The 17,619-nt window shown below is 39.3% G+C and overlaps 1 protein-coding gene across 2 annotated transcripts in view; it reads left to right on the forward strand.

The window, feature by feature from the left end:
• Positions 1 to 6,263: 6,263 nt before the first annotated feature.
• Aff2 (AF4/FMR2 family member 2) overlaps positions 6,264 to 17,619 on the forward strand; it is a 475,715-nt gene continuing 464,359 nt past the window's right edge. Inside the window, exon 1 of one of the 2 annotated variants that reach the window (XM_021187671.2) lies at positions 6,264 to 6,777. In XM_021187671.2, coding sequence (XP_021043330.1) covers positions 6,731 to 6,777 — 47 coding nt within the window. In that variant the 5' untranslated portion in view covers positions 6,264 to 6,730. The remainder of the gene's footprint in view (positions 6,778 to 17,619) is intronic. The other variant, XM_021187672.2, reaches the window with a different exon arrangement.

Consider the following 17,619-nt stretch of genomic DNA (forward strand, 5'->3'; position numbering starts at 1 on the left):
GCTAAAGAGATACAAGTCCTTAAAGAAAAACAGAAAAACAGGAGAATACTTCTAAAGAGGTAGAAGTCCTTAAAGAGAGAGAGGAGAACAGAAATATACAGGTGATCGAAATGAACAAAAAAATAGTTTCAATTCAGTGTTTTTGTTTGAATGATCTTGGTTCTAAATATAATTAGAAATATTTGTTTGTCTAATAAATTTCCGATGGTGAAAACCTTAGGAATAGCCATAGTAGAAGTAAAATGAGTTCCTAAAGTGACCACATAACCATTTCTGCCTTGTTTCATTTTTAGGAAGCAGAATTTATTAAACTATTGAAGTTTTGAATTATTCTAAGAAGCATTGATGCTGGGCTTAGGAGTGATTGTCAAAGATTCAAGTATCTGTGGTGCTTCATGGCATGGCAGTGATCCTCAGCCATGGGAACTTTTATCTAATCAACTGAGCTCCTGGTCATTGCTGTCCCTAAGAGACCTGGCTGTCTTGTTACAAGAGAGTTGATTCCTTCTCCTTTCCCAGCAATTGAACCATATCAGAATAAGAAGAGTAGTCAACCTCAAATGTAGCAGTGACATAACTGAGCAGGTCTTCTGTCTCTTACCAATGACCCCATATAGGATCCTTCTGCCTTAAGCCTGAAACAATCTTAATGAATCCACTGCTTTGCTATTCAACGACAATGTACTGGGGCCTGCTGTGATGCCTATCCATGTCGAATCTGACCATCTTCTTTATATATTGTGAGGTATCTAAAGGTTGACTCAAGTCCAAGTTCCTTCCTAACTTGAGGAACTATAATCTAAAATAGGTACATATCACTTACAAACCTGTACTTCATGTTGTCACACTTGGTTTGCATAGAAGTAGCATCCCCTCTAAAAGTAGTTATCAAATGTACAGATGCTTATAGTCCTTAATAAATTACTAGTTTAAAATATCAAACTTCCAGATGGCCAGATACTGGAACTCCTACTTTGTAAACCCTTTTACAAACAAGCAAATATTCCTAGGAAAGCCCTGCAAACACAGCTAGTACCCTCAACACTGCTGATCTCACCTTCAGAGAAGCCTCTGAGATGCCTGCTCTAAAAGTGAGAAGAACACACATTGATTTGGGCTTTTGCTACTTGCAAAGCACTTTTGTATACAATAGTTTTCCTCACTGACAACTATGAAAATGACATGCCTCCAAAACCAGTCCTGAATCCCTGTGGAGTATAATCAGTAAAAGGACTTCTGGTAGCCACACTGTTGAAAGGATTGAGCAGAGCTGCCAAGGATCATTGATCAGAGAGCTCCAGGACAGAGAGAAGTTGCCAGGAATGGAAATAACTGATCTGGTCACATAATCATTATAGTGTGTAATCTACTTCAGGGCAGGGACCTCAAATCTACATGCCATAGAACACCAGACTTGAATCACTACCAGCACTCTGTATAAGGAAATAGAGATAACTATGGATTTGTACTTAAGATATATTGTGATCTTATGTAGAAGATAATTCCCCATGGATGTGGCTTATAGAGTACCAACCACCAAGTGCTCCTCAAAAGTTTACCAAAAAGGTTTTCTAGCTCTAGGTTTCTAATCTTGAAGAAAAAGATATGCTTTGCCCTCCTTATATGGTGAAGCAAGAATTGCTTCACCATATTCTTGCTTCCTGTTGCCTTTTACACCAACTTTCTTTAACACAGCAATTAGCTCACCCAACTGATTCCTGTGATTTAGCCACAGTTGAGATCCAGGAAATTGCATCATGAGATTTTTTTTTAATGTAACAGCTAACTGATGACACAACTATACTCCCAAATTCTTAGGCTTTAAGACTATAAAAATAAAACAAATAGAATTAGCACTAGGTTTGGCTAGTAGAGAATCATATCTGAGATTCTGCTACTCAACTGTACAACTATGTGACCTTCGTGGAGGCACTTAGCCTGGGTTTTCTTGGCTGTCAAATGAAAATAATGCCTTGCATGCCTTCCATAATTACAGTGATAGAAATCCTCCATTAAGTCGGTATTAGTACAAGGATTTGGTAGCAAGTAAATCTGAGTATAATACCTGGTTCTAGCTCTTGTGAAGTCTGTGAGTTTGAGTAAATACTTACTCTCTGCAAGAGACTTAATAGCAATACTTACATTAGAGAATCACATTGAGGAGTAAATGAAGAAAAAAAATGTGTGTTTAGACCAGTGCCTGGATAGACAATCAAGTTTAATCTGTGCTAAATATGATCAAGGAATTACAAAAATCTTAATTTTAAATCACAATGGCATCACCTCTCAACTATCATTAAGTGTATGATTGTATCTGTTATTTAAGACCCAGCAGGAACCCAGAGCCAGAAACTTTGGAAAAGCTGTGAAATCAGGTCATTCTCTGTGATAACCAGATAGCCCAAGGGTAAAGACTTTCAATTATAATACATGATTGAGATCCAAAGAACAAAGTAGAATGGTGGGGGAAATCCACATGTATATTTATTAGGTGCATCATTGCAGTTTTAGAGAATTGCCCTGAGCAGAGTTGAAATCAACTCATGAACCACCATCACTGACTGGTTGAATGAGCCCTGGGAGGCCCACTAGATCCCAACACTGTGCTGAGTTTCATTGCACAGTCTCTGTCTCTATCCTTGACGTCTGTAGTTCCTGAACACACAGATTTGAACAAGTACAGAAATCTGGAAGTTAAACAAAACAAAACAAAACAAAACAAAACAAAACAAAACAAAACAAAACAAAGCAAAGCAAAAAACAAAACAAAAACAAAACCAACCAACCAAACAAAAATCATGGAAGTGCTCCTTTAACATGGATTATTCTGGAAGTTGCTACATATTTGAGGAAATTGCCTCAGCATCAGTTATGTTGACCCATTCTAAACTCAAGGTAGCACCAAGTTTCTCCATCATAGAGGTCCTTGATGTTCCCAGTGTAGTTCATGGAATTACATTCAACAAGTTCACTAATATGAACTAACACAAATCATAATTTCTTCCTAGGAAATAAGTCAGCCTTACTACATTCCATGTCAGAAGCAAATGTGGAAATCCGAGTTACAACAGAATGACATATATCACACTATGTCAATTTGTTCCTTTTTGGAAACTGACATGCATGGTTAAACTGTTTTAAATTAATTTTAGTTTTTAAACACTATCAGAATCTGTGTGACAATGCCTTTAGTAATACTGTAGGTATGGACGGTTTCAGGTTCTTTGAAATGAAGATTAGTACTTGGAAACTTTGAATTAAACTCCTATAAAAGTAATTCAAGGGGAAAATTTCCTTCTGAAGATCTTAGAATCAGCATTTCTCTCAAGTCACACCTGTTAAAAACAATTTCTGCTTTACTTACATGGATTGAGATATGGAGTCTCACTTTTGATCTTGTGCTGCCTGCAGAGGCTGTTCAGTGGCCATCCTAGCAGGCCCCCTTTGACTGATGATTTGGTGAATGGGGAAGATTAGTGAGGTACAATGCACAAGGTAGTCGAGATGACGGATGTTAATAGAGAGGAGGATAAGGCAGAACAGAAGGAGTGTGCAGATTCCAAATACTGAATTGAACTGACAACTGTGAATCTGTGGCCTAACATAGGCCCTGCTATGTCAGGAAAGCAGGAACAACTAAGGGGATTTGCCTGTCAAATCCAGGACAACAGCTGAGGACCCTTTTTACCTTGGGGAAGATGACCCAATAAGTGGAATGGGACAAGAGTAGCTTGTCCTCCTAGAGAGTAGATGGTCTTGCTGTTAACATGACAGTTGCAGGCAGCCCTGACTCCAGGGAGCATCTATCAGAGCCAGGGTTGTGCAAGTCTAGTGCTAATGGAGAAAACTAGCCTTAGATCTAAGATAACAAAGCTTCCCCCACTTAGTGTGTGCTGGACCTGAGTTGCTGGCATCAGGGACAGCCTGGCCACTTCTGTGTTGCCTCTTTTAGTCTCCTCTCTGTTAAGGTGGTGGGGAGGGGAGCTGCTTCCATACCTTCTAACTTGGTTTTGATCTCAGGAACAGAAAACCCCTGCCCCTCTTTGAAGCAGCAGCCAGCACCACTTGTCTCTTCTCTCCTTCCCGCAGGCACTTCTGTTCAGAGTGGTGCCTCTTGCTGGCTCCTTCTGCTTCTGCTCTGTCCCCCTGCTGATTGGGAAGAAAGTGCACCAGTGGGGTGATGGGGTCTGAAACTTTTAAAGGAGCAGCTTTATTTCTGTTGAGAATTTGTTTAGAACATTGCTTGTATGTCTTTTCCCAATGAACAGATCCCTCTAATAAAAATAAAATAGGTAACAACTGACCATAATCCCATTTAAATGTTAACTGTAGATGTTCTGGATTTGCATAAGCATTTTTAAACAGATCAAGCATTAACCCATGGTGACAATCATTATTAGCAATCAAATAGAATTGGAGCATCACTTACTGAGGGCATAATGTATGAAGGCCACAAGTCTAAATGGGGCATTTCTTGTCACAGGAAGGACTCACAATCTAGAACAGAAGATAAACAAGAACACAGATAATGTGTACCCCCACTCACACTATTTTTAAATGTTGTAACTCCTATTTTTAAATCCTGTAGTAGCAACCATATCCTATTGGACTTAACACAACATGAACCAGTTAACAAGCTGATTTGAAACATGGTCTCCCTTTGGCTGTCCATTGGTTGATTTTTCTGTCAGTTCACTAGTATCTGTAGAAGACTTGGTTTTTTGCAAACTACACATTGGGTAAAGTCCCACTGAATACAGAAATTGTAGCATCTTGGAGCTTCACTTCTCAATGCCAACAATGTGCTTTCTTCCCCTTACCAAAAAGATAAATAAGTAAAATAAAATAATAAAATAAATAAACTAAGCCCTGGGTGTAAGCAATCCAAAGGTAAAGCTGTGGCTCTTTCTACAAGGTTATATGGTGTACAGCTTCTATGGTTCAAGGTTGCAATCTGACTTTTTCTTCCTCCCCTCCAGGAGAGATGTTAGATCTTGAGCAAATGACCTAGTGGGGACTCTTAGTTCTTCAGGATCGAAAAACAAGGCTATATGGATGATTTTGAGTGTGTGAGGTGATTAAAAACAAATATTCAAATAGGAAAAGGGAAGACATCAGGATAAGCCAGATGGTCACTAGGGTAACACTTTAGTTGTATAGATGGGAAAACTGAGGCTAGGAGGTTCTGTAAATGTTGTCTACTGCTCTGCTCACTTCTAGCCCTAGGATTTCAGCACAGTGCCAATACTGCACCTTCCCTGTAGGAAAGTAGGAAAGTAATTCAGATGGCTGGGACTCCAAATTGAACAAGCCTTTGTAATTCTGTATATCCTTTTTCTCTTGAGTGGGTGAGGAAACTTTTCCTTTGAGGAACTCGCTGAAGGAATGGATTCATCCTTTCCTAGACTAGAAGGACAAGCTGAAAGGAGGAAAGGGGTGTGGTTAAGTCCTCCACGTGCAGAGAGACTGTTCTCAAGCCAGAAGGGAGAGAAGCAGCTGGTGCGTGGGATAGTGGGCACACACCCAGCGGTTTTCCTGTTTCTCAGAGAAGGAAAATGCAGGAGGTTTTTGCCCAAAGCATAAGGTTGGAAGAAGCTAGTACTATAACCTCTTATCCCAAGGACCACTCAAGGGGACGCCCTTTATCCCTCCCATTGCAGCATACTAAGTCCAGGGCCCAGAGCTTGCCGACCTACTGAGGGACCAGTACTCCTTCAGCCTAAGAATATTGCAGCATGAACTCGAGCTGGGGTGCACAGCACCGCAGAAATGGTGAAGGTGACCGCCCTGTCCTCCCTGAACACGTATGCCCCGTGATACAGCCCTGAGGGATGCTGGGGACTCAAAAGTTTGATCCAGTGGTCTGAAAAGAATGTCTGGGCAGGGACTACAGGCAATGGCAGCAGGGCGCTAGCCCTTCCTTGCAGCAGTTTGTGCACTCTTTCCTGATGTCAAATACTACATCCCAGTGGTAGGTTGGGGTGAGGGTGTCCCATAGCCTACATTCTGGTACAGCGAAACCACCTTCTGTGTCCCCGTGTCTGTGTCCCAGGACCTCCTCTGGGTCCTGGGCTGGGTCTGAGTCTTCAGCTCTGCAACTGCCCCCATCAGCTGATTTTGACAGGGGGTGGGGGGGGCATCCAGGAGCACGGGAGGGCGGGGCTAGCCCCTGCCAGATCCAAGGATGATAACGTGTCTGCTCCATGTCGCGGCTTCGAGCTGTCCAGGCTCCGCCCCCTGTGAGTGTGTAAGTGTGTGATGCTGTCTCGGCCGCCGCCGCCTGTGCAGCCGCCGCCGCCGCCGCCGCCGCTGCCGCCCCGGCTGCCGCGCCGCGCCACTGCCACTGCCTCGCTCGCCCCCGCCTCTGCCGTCGCCACCCGCCAGCAGCCTGCCAGGCGGGCGGCCCAGGCGACCTCAGCTCTAAGCGGCCGCCACTGCAGCCCGTTCGCGCTGGGCAAGCGGGCAGCCGCGGAGCGAGTGGACCAAAGCGGGAGGTCAAGCTCTTGCCTGCCCGGTGCCATCGCTTCCGCCGCCGCCACTGCTCCGGAGCGCAGGACTAGGTACCCCGGGCGCCCGCCGCTGCCGCTGATGCGGCCCCAGCACTTTTAACCGGGTAGGAGGGCCAGAAAGCCGCGCCGCCGACCACAGCTAGAGAGCCGCGCAGCTCAGAGCCGCGCCGACACGCAGCGAGCAGGGACAGACGGCCGCCAGCCGCCGCCGCCCCGCCGCTATGGATCTATTCGACTTTTTCAGGGATTGGGACTTGGAGCAGCAGTGGTAGGTGTTAAAATTTCCCTTCTCTTTTGATGAGCGGGATCCCCGGTCTGGTCTGGGCTTTTCGCCTTTGTTAAGAGGAGCCAGAGCTGTTGTGGGGGGCGCCCCGGACACTCTCCCACTTGCTCCCAGACACCTCTAGCTTTGGCTTCAGTGACTCCTTGGTCGGGTGCTGGGATGTGGGGGAGGTGCTGGGACAGGGAAAGATGCGGGCAACAGCATCCCTTTGCACTCCAAGTCTAAAGAGTTGCAGCCAGCCCATAGTAGCTTCAGTGCCACCCACCCGCACATCAACCTCCTGGGGTCTTTTCTCACCAGCGGCTGATTGGGTAGGATCCCGTCTTAAATGCTTTAACTTTCCAGTTGCCAGTGCCTGCAGCCAGTGGCGGGAGAAAAAAGCGACACCCAGGTACCCAGAGGCCACCCTCAGCTTGCTCAGCGGCCACCGCCCACGCTGTTGCCACCTCAATCCCCACCCAGAAAGGCATGGGTCCAAAACCTAATGCCTAACCAGCCTAAGTTCCTCTTCTCAGAGCAGCGTCTTCAGGGGCCACTGCACTAGGGACCTCCAGCCCAGTTGCCTTTAGCGCTTGGCTTTCAAGTGGAAGGGTGTTTGAAGTTGGCCCCTAAAGTCTTCAGCTCCGAAGTCAATGAACATTTAATTAGCCTCTGAACCCCCATTGGCTTCCCAGTGGGAGGCAGCCTTAGGTTTGTGTATTGGACACACAGCTAGAATCCCAAGGTTTAGCCTGCTTTAAACAAAATACCGTAAAGTTGCGGGGAGATCCTGAAACATGGTGCAAAGGTGACTGTGGTGGGGGTGGGGGAGCAGAAAGTTCTTTCTGTGTGTTGATGTACAGGCGCACATGCATACTGCTTCTCAGATCTAATAACTTTAGGAAAACTTCACCATTTACTATAAACATTATCGTTCTTTATAAGTCACAATATTTTAATGTACCAGTCCCCCCTCCCATACCCAAGTATTTAGATGAGGAAGGAGGCAGCCACAGGAGCAGAGACTTCGAGTGGCACTCTTGCCCTTTAAATGTAGTGAGGAGAATCTGTAGTACCCACCAACAGTTTGAAATCTTTTGCAATGTTCAGACTACTAGCTGCTGGCCATGAATGCTGTGCCTTTTTTGCAGGGATTGCCATTGTCAATGTCATGTTTTAGGCAATTTCCTTCTTTAAAAAAAGGGTCAGATGCTTGGCCAATAGCTTCATTATGCTACTCGTGAATGCTTGGCTGCAAACCTGAGATACCTCACATTTTGTTAGAGAAATTACAAGTAAATCATCGAATATATCAGTATTTATCTATAGACATTTTAAAAACTGTGTGGGATTTTATTAGTTGTGAGGAAAGCATTATAGTTAAAGAATCTGTTCTTACTAAATTTTTAAAAATTCCTGAAATTACTGCTCAATTTAATGCTATATTTCTGAATGCAACATTTACTCTGATATAGTAATTTATTTTGCTGACAACTGATAACCACATCATTATTATCTGCATGCAATTTGTCTAATATATGCTTTAGGTAACATTGTTAATTTAATAGGCATTGTGATAATTGATTTAAAGACTTAGCTGAAAATTTAGGCATACACTAGGAATTAGGTTTCTGCACATACACATTCACATATATTACTGTTTTAATTCGAATTTAATATTATACATGTGTAGTTGAATATTTAAAGGGGATGTGAACCTTTCTGCTAAATTTCTGTTTTTCAGGAACATGTGTGCCTGTTTCCCTTTAGAAATTCCTATTCTTAAGAAAAATACAAAACCATTTTCCTCCAGATCTGTAACTATGTCACATCCATTTTAGAGCATGCTGACCGATTTGGTAGATGTGATAGAAAATACTGATGGAATGGTATAACATATCTGCATAAAAAAGAAAAGCCTGCCTTCCCTTTCTGTATACATGAACCACACAATTTTCCTTCTTATTTCTTGGTTGTGAAGGGCAAGTTTTCTTATGAATCTGCATCTATATTTTAAATATTTGTAATGTGGTTGTGCCTCTGTATTTTAAGTACCTCCATAGAGAAAAGAAACACAAATATGACTATGGTGCATAAACTGAAAAGCTTGACATCATTCTTAATGATAATCTGTATATCCTTCAAACCATAATGTTTGTTATATGTTTAGTTCCATTTCATGAAAAGAACTAGAGGGTTAAAGTGATGATATGCACTACCTCATGTACATAGAAAGACAAATGAGGGAGAAAGGCATAAAAACTTAAAGAGCTCATTTGCATTAAACCTATTCACTTGTGGAACAGCAAGCTTGAAACTATTTCTATGTTAACTCTACCTAGATACCTATCAATACATTCATCAGGAGAGCTGAAAAAATTAAACCCCAACTCAATTTTCTAAGCATAATGAAGAATGGCTGCACATACACAGGTATATGCATTATTTACAAACACTTAGCTATAGCAAATTTAAAACAAACTGAATGCACATTGGTAAACATACTTAGGACAAATATGCACTCCAAAGATGGGTTGTGAATGCTGCTGCATTGTGCAGGTATGTGCAGTGCCTGGGAGTGCTCATATGCCTTACAGAATGTATCACTGGATTTTGCAAACTGCAGTGGTAGCTTAATGGGTCATGCTCTGGACCCCATTAAAGGGCAAAGCTCAAGTTCCTTAGGATTTCTGGATGCATGAATAGTGTTCACCTGAGTTGGAATTTAATATGAACCATTCTGTGAAAGGAAAGGAAGGCACAGCTGTTTATGTCTGCCAAATACATCATTTTATCTTTTTTTAAAAAAGGAAAAAATATGGAGGAAGGAAGAGGAAAGCATAATTCCTGCTTTTTAAATCATTCCATAGATTTGTTCTTGTTAAACAAGTAAACGAATCTGGAGATCATGTGGCTAGATTTGGACGTCTTTATCAGCAATGGCAAAGTCATTAATATAAATGTAAAAGCTTACAAATTGTACAGGTTTTCTATTCTGTAAGCACCTACCTTCAAAGAATTAAAGTACCTTTTTGTACTATGCCAAATTTATTTATTTAAATTTATTAAAAAAATTTTTATTAAAAATACAGTGTGTGTGTGTGTGTGTGTGTGTGTTCACTGGGTAAAAACATAAAGAGATAATTTTTATGTACAGAAATGTAAAAACTCCCACGATAGCAAACCCTGAATATTAAAAAGATTTTTTTTTAAAGAAATTGTGATAGTGGCCTGATTCTCATGGCAAAGGACTGACTGCATCAGTTGTTTGTAGATTTTATATGATGTCTCACGAGTAGTCTAATTAGAGACAAACTTGCAAACGGGCAGTTATACAGGAAGAGACTTAAACTCACTAAACTATTATATAAATAGAAAGTTCAAAGGTCTATGTGAGGCTGTCAAGGCTGAGAAGGGGCCATGTGCCAGCCAGGCTTCTTCTATTTGGGATGAAGGCAACCCCCAGGGCCTGCTCCAGCAGCTAACACTTTCCCAAGTTTTCTGGACCTTGTGGGGGCTGGAGGAGGGGACCTGCTTTCCAGACAAAAGTGAACTGTTCCAGCTCCAGCCAGGCATGGCTTATACCACAGCAGCCCATCTGCCTCCACCCACTCCTGTGTTCCACACAGATCCTCTGGGGCTCCCTTAGCTACAGTCCACCAGAAGAGTAGAACAGGACTGGTTGTGGATGGGAAAATGTGGGAAATAGAGGGGGTGAAACTTTTCTCATGCTGGGGCTACCAGGACAACACTATGAGGGGGAGGAGTCTCATTTTCTTTAAGGTCTGTAGGTTGTCAGAACTTCTGTTCTCCGCTGTCAGCCATTGATCTTTTCCCCTTTATACTTAGAGGTACATTAAAAAGAAACTCTCTATAGTTCATGTTTTTGCCTAGTGTGATATGTATTCTTTAGAATGCTTGAGTATTCGCTCAGTAGACCATTGTGTATACAGTGTTTTAAAGAAATGTATGGGGAGGGGGGATTGAAAGCCGTAATACTTGCTCTTGATAAGATCCCCTCTACAACCTCCAGATATTCCTGCAAAGAATTAAGGCGTCTGTGATAATCTTAAAAATTACAGCTATTGGACAAAAAAGAAAATTATCTCATGTTAGAAATCAGTTTAATGATACATGGATTGTTTTGTTTAGGGTTCAGTCAAGCATTTAACAACTTTAAAATACACAAATCGAGATAGAAAATAACTGTCTCAAAATGTGTCAGTCATTATAAGCATTCATGACATCCCAAACATTTAAATATTTTATAGGTGGATAAAGATTATATTGTATTAAAACATGTTATTAATGTTGGATAGAAATGATTCAAATGTGTTGAACCTTTATCTCCATTATTCTTAGCTGTGACTATTTCTTGTGTGCAATATTTACACATGTTTAAAAATTCTAAAAGTCCAATGAAATTATCATCTGTACAACAATCTCAAAGCTATTTGTCTAAGAGCTTGTAACTCTAGGTCAAACTTCATATACAAGATTAATTTGTCATGTAGACAAAACAACTCAGTGATTACATTTTTCACTTTTAATTTTGTCTTTCTGTTGTGCCTATGAGATAGAGGAAGAGTAACTTAAAAAACGTATTTACTGGTAAATGCATAAAGAATGTGTGATGAAGATTAATGAAATCAAGAATTGAACTTGAAGAAAGTATCTTGAGGGCATATTCATGTGCCTGTGTTCAGCTGCAGTAGAACTCAGGTTAACAATCCTTATTGCAGTTTAAGTGTTCATTCATTTGGGGGAGCTCTATACTTCATACATTCAGTACTCCACCTCACATAATCTTTCCAACAACTTTCTGCAACATAATGGCCTAAGATGATAGTTATTTTCAGGGATGTCAGCTATTTAGTAATGCAGGTCAGGTTTCATCCTAGATTGAGTAAACCTCAAGGACATTTTGACAGAGTATTTCCAACAAGTTCACTGCTATTCCATAAGACTCCTTTTATCATTGTGAGTTGGAAATTGCCAGAGTTGTTCCCATTTTAATGATGAACAGACTTGATTCTAGACAGGGTGGATATACACCTTATCCAAGTACACACAGCCTGGTGGATATGATCAGAAATTCATTTCTATGAAATATATATATATATATATATATATATATATATATATATATATATATATATATATCAGGTGCCCTTCCACAAAACCTCATTGACTTAATTTATTGTGTGTTTTGAGGACATGTAGCTCACTAAATCAAATGGATTGAATTGTGTAGATTACACTTACATAAGAAAAATACATTTGTGTAATCAACATGTAATTGACCACTATGGAACACTGATTTTTTTTTCTGTTAGTTAAAAAAGAACAATTTACGTATTGATACAATCTCTTGACATGCTTTTCTTTTTTTCTTAGCATACATTAGTTGTAGAAAATAATGGATTTTATTTTGACAATTTTATGTATGTATACAATATTTTTACCATAATCAATCATTTCATTTCTAGTACTTTCATAAATGCATTCATGGACATTTATGAGTATTAGCATATCAACACATTTTCAGGAAGTATGGACTACTTAAATTATAGTTGTTGTATGCATATAGGTATGCCATATATAACAGTGAACACTGAAGTTTAAAAGCTGAAATCATTGAACATTGGCCACATATTTTGAATGTTAAATTTCTTAAATTTGATATTGATCATAAAGATGACCACAGTACATTTCTCTGGTTTATTTGCAGCTCCCAAGTGGGGGTAGGAAGTTCATAATAATTCCTGTCAAAGCTTTGTAAGCTATCACATCTGTTCTTTGTTTTGATCCTACCAGTAACCTTGAGGCTTTGTAAGAATTGATATAATTAATTCCATTTTCAAGGGGAGAAAATTGAAGTTCGATGGGGTTAGTTAAGTGACTTGCTGAAGTTTACACAGCAAATGAATGGTTAAATGAAATGTGCTGATTGTACTTTTCACTGACTCACAACTGTTACTTTAAGGAATTTATGTGTAAGATCATTGCTTCCTAAATGATTGTATATCACCCGTTTGCATCATTTAGCACTGTCCCTTCCCATCGGAGGTATTGAAGAACCATCTGTTGATTTACATCAGAGCCATAACTGGCTCAAAGACTGATCCATGCAAATGTGCATCTTTCAGAAATACTTGCTTAAATATTAAGTCCACGAGATAATAGTAGTCTTAGCCTACATCGTAGTGTTTTATTATTATATTATTTATTATTTTATTATTCTTCCTTCTGTCAGGTCTGTTAGCAGTCTGATCCCTTTTGCAAAAAATAATGAGACAAAGTAATGGTTACACAAAATCTTAATAAGAGAGATAAAAATAGAAGCCATGCTATGGGTGCAATTTAAAACATAAAATTTATATGAAATGTAAGATACGTTTAGCACTGAAAAAAACATGAAGGAATAATTTTTAAAGCACAAAGTTAAAGGAGTCAGTGTTATTGTTTCTCAATCTGTATGGAGAAAGTTAAAGAATGTGTGACAAAAACCTGGAGAAGGGATGAGTGATCGGAGGGTTGGGATTCCTTCAGCTTTCCTTGAGTTTCACCCTTTATGACTTGTATTTCATCATGAGAAAGCTGTTTTTCTACTTAACTGTTGCAGATCTACACCATAAATTATCATGACTGCTAAACAAAGGTCCAGCACTGGCTTCATATTATGTTAAACTTTTATGTTGTGCTTTAATGAAATTTTATATGCTTGTTCAAAGCAAGGCATGCCACACTGTGGAGAAGGTGACGCTCCGAATTGTTGGATTTGTTTAAAGTAAATCTTTTCAATGACTTTAGCTACTAATACCTACCAACTTTACTGAGTTGAGAAAAATTATCCACGAGCTTAAATAAAATTGTGTGGTTTAAGCAGAGTTGATAATAGTAATATAGACAGAGCCTGATTTTGATTACAAATTGTTTAGGTTAAGGAATTTTTAAAAATATGCTTATACGTTATGTTTTGTTTGAAAAAGAATATGAACTAGTGTTTTAATGTAGTCTTTGATTCTGCTTTTCGGTAGGCACGTGAAGGTATATAAGCCATGGGGAATGTGCAAAAGAAATTGGCTTTGTTTTCATTGTAGGCTCAAAATCACTCATCTGTTTATTCTTCAGTATTCTTTTCTAAACCAAAAAAAAAAAAAAAATCACTTCTATGCAATGAAGAATGGTTTGTTTTGTTAGATTTCCAAAGAATATTTCTCAGCATCATTTATCCTTCTCCATGAAAAACTGTTCTCAGGAACAGATAATGTTTCTTTTGGTGACCTTCATTATACTCTATTCTTGGAGTTAGAAAATTTCTTTTGGTAGGCAGTATATCTCCTTGAAACAGAGTTGATATATTTTCTTTTTAATGTAAATAATAACAAAACAGAAATAACGCACTATTTGTCTTATAGCAGTGTTGAAACTGTAGTTTAGGTTTTAAAAACATTGGAAGAAGTTTTCTAGGAGTCTGATGTCTCCTTTATCTTTGGGTTTCTGGTTTGATCAAACTAGCCACTCGGAGCATGTTATGAGGTCAGTCTAACCTGCAGACTGAGGCAGCATGCACAGAATGACTTAACTATCTGTTGAACGACGTAAAAACTGTAATCGCATGGGCTTTATTTCCCTCTCCAGGATGTCAGTCAACTAATTTTTGAACAAATTAATTTTCCAAAGGGACTGATTGTTTTCATGCCAGGTCGGCACAGCCACAGTAACTAAATTAGATTCGGCATGATGGATGTCTCTGATGAAGTGCATGGAGAGGTCTCATCAATTAGCTATTATTTATTTGCTGGCAAAATGCTTGGCTCTGGTACATAGGCATTAATCAGTTCCTAGAACCTACTGTTTAAAGGCTAGAGGGCTCCTTAGAATTCTCTGGTCTTGTATCAACATAGTACTGATGAGGAGACTGAGACCCAGTATGGCAAATTGACTTTCATAGTCACAGAATTAGTATCAGTTTTAGGAGCAGATTAAGAGAATGTAAATGGTCTCTATGGCCTTACAGACCTAACACTAGAATGCAGATTTAAATGTAGAGAAAGCCTGTGTGGCACAGGCTTGTAAGTCAAAGAGGAATTTACAAAGACCTACTGTAGGTGAAGCAATCTTCATCCGGCCCATGAAATGCTTTAAGTGCTTTTAACAATCTACTGGGAGAAATGATGTGACTATCAAGGCTTGGTGGTGCATGCCTATAATACTAAGGCAGGGGGATTGCAATGCTAGCCTGGGCAACAGATTTGTGACCCTGTTTCAAAATTAACCAAACAATCAAACAAAAATAGAAAAGTGTGTTATTTAGAAAGCCTCAAGCATCCAATACACAACAGGAAAAGATTGCCTGTGGACTTAAGAGTTACCTCCTTTGACTCACATTTATCTCCCAGCTGCCAGTGCTTTATTTTGCTGTGTAGTTGCAAACTCTCCTTAGCACCAACTACAATTTGATGAGAGATGACCACAAAACTAATAAAAACTATTTTGACTGTCTGAGCTGTGGAAATACAGATGCACTTATTCTAAGAAATAACAAATGAAAATTTGTTTTCCTGTAAGAATTAAAATACATGTTTGTAAATGGGCAACTAACTTGCAAAATAACTGTTTTCAAACGATGTGTGGAGCATAGCCATTAAGATATTCCCAGATACATAGCTTCCCTTCGCCTTTCTCCTTTTTTAAAGAAAAAAATGATGTAATCTGTTTAGAAGATGTGTAGCAGGATTTTACTCTCAGCATTTTTTTTTTATTTTCCCTAAAATGTAAGCTAGCATACCATCTGAGTGCTACTTCCATATGTGTTTATGATTAACTAATTAAACACCAAATAATTCTTTAGCTATTTCGTCCTTCACATGTGGGCTTTATATCTATGGAGCAACCAGATAGGAGCATTCTCCAGGCTACTGTCCCTTTCCAACTAGTCTTAAATGTCCCTTTTCTGTGTTCTCATACTGCACTGAATACACTTTTGTCTTGGCTGCAGGACACATTCTCACTTTCTTAATGTCTTTATTCACCTGTGTTCTTGTGTCGGATAAGAACTTGTCTCTCCTTTCTACTTCTAATGCTTAGCCCAGAGTAATAATTACTTCTTGATTCAAAGTAGAGCATTATGCATTTATTAAATACAGTCAGTCATTGAGGTAGTTCTTTAAAATTGTAAATCTGGGTGGGATAGGAATACTGCTACCACTAATATTAATACTGAGAGTAAAAGTGAAAATATTAATTTACAGTGTGATAGGCTCTGATATGTGTTGTATTTTACACAGTACAAATGAGAGCACAAAGGACTAGTGATTTGGCCCAGGTTAAATTGAAGTAGTGTGTTGTATGTAGATCTGGAGTTAATCTAGAATCTAGTGAGTCTTTAGCTATTCTCCTAACCCACAATGATTCCCTTCTGCTTTTTGAGGGACTTCGCAGTGGTCTGAGGATGATGCTTTTGCTGATCATTTTGAAGTTTTTTATAAATTATCTTTGTGTTTAATTCCATAATCAAATATGAGGCATAACTAATGAGGTATCTACTCCAACAAGACTCAGGATTCTACTCCTCTTCATTGTATAGCTTGCCAGAGTTTACAGTGATCTGTAAACTTGAACACAATTCAAACATCTGAACTGAGATCAATTAGGTTAGGGATTTTAGTGCTATACTCCGTTTCTCTAACACAGGAAACACTAACTGATCCACAGCAGGTGTTTATTTATATTTTGTTGTGTATATAAATGGATTATTGTACAATAACTCACATCATACTTTATGTGGTCAAATTTATGAAGAGGTAACTCAGAGGTGTAAAACTTAATTTTAATAGACCAGAAAAGTTGACAGTTTATAGGTAGGTATAGGAAGTAGAGAGATAAGTTGTTTCATTTTCAGTAGGTATTTTTTTCCAGAATTGTCATAAAGAAAATGTTTCTTACGTGCATCTCATTTGCAAAGACTGTTGAGAATTAATTGTTGGTAAGCAAATGCTGTGTAAAAATATGCTTAGTCTATCAGATGTGTAATTGTACATTTTATATGTACTATTTTCTTTAGATTGTGCAAGTACATCCATGATTTGTCACAGTACTTTATGGGTTAGTATTCAGAATTCTAGATAAGGTTTCTTTGGCTAAGGCTCAGTGGAAGAGTTTGTACCTAATATTCTTACGGCCCCTAGTTTCATGCCTAAAACTGAAGAAGAGGGCATGAATTTGGGAGGAGTCACAGGAGGAGTTGGAGATGTAGGACACTTGTATGACATTCTGACAGAAATTAAATTTAACAATAATAAAGGTTATACTATGGAAATGATATACCATCGTTGAAAGTGTCTTAGCATGTCACAATCACTGAATTACGGCTCATACAGTACCAAGGGAACCTTGAACTTCTGCTGAGGAGTTTCTACAAATGGAACCAGACGCTGATTTTCTAGTTTTCTTTCTTGAGAGGCTAACCTAGGATTTGGGTTTTGCAAATAGATATTTTTAGATGGAACACATCTTCTATTTATGCCTCTGGAGGACTCAGATGACAGTTTCATCTTAAGGAGGTTCAGAAAGGTTTCCAAGTTTCAATTCTTAAGAATTCTGTAAGATATTTTCACAGTCAACAAAAAGCACAAGAACATACATTTCATTAAGTCATGTCATTTCTAGGCATCACTTCACTAAGCAAACATCCGAACAGTAGGTGCTTTTACCCCCATTTCACTGCCTTAGAAGTGGAAGATCAGAGAGAGAGACACACCTAACTTCTACAAATTCCCGCAATTAGTAAACTGCAGAAGCCTAATTACAATGCGGGTTTCTTGAAAATGACACCTGTGCTCC

Source organism: Mus pahari, chromosome X (assembly GCF_900095145.1).
Source record: "Mus pahari chromosome X, PAHARI_EIJ_v1.1, whole genome shotgun sequence".
In the NCBI taxonomy this organism is placed as follows: Eukaryota; Metazoa; Chordata; class Mammalia; order Rodentia; family Muridae; genus Mus; species Mus pahari.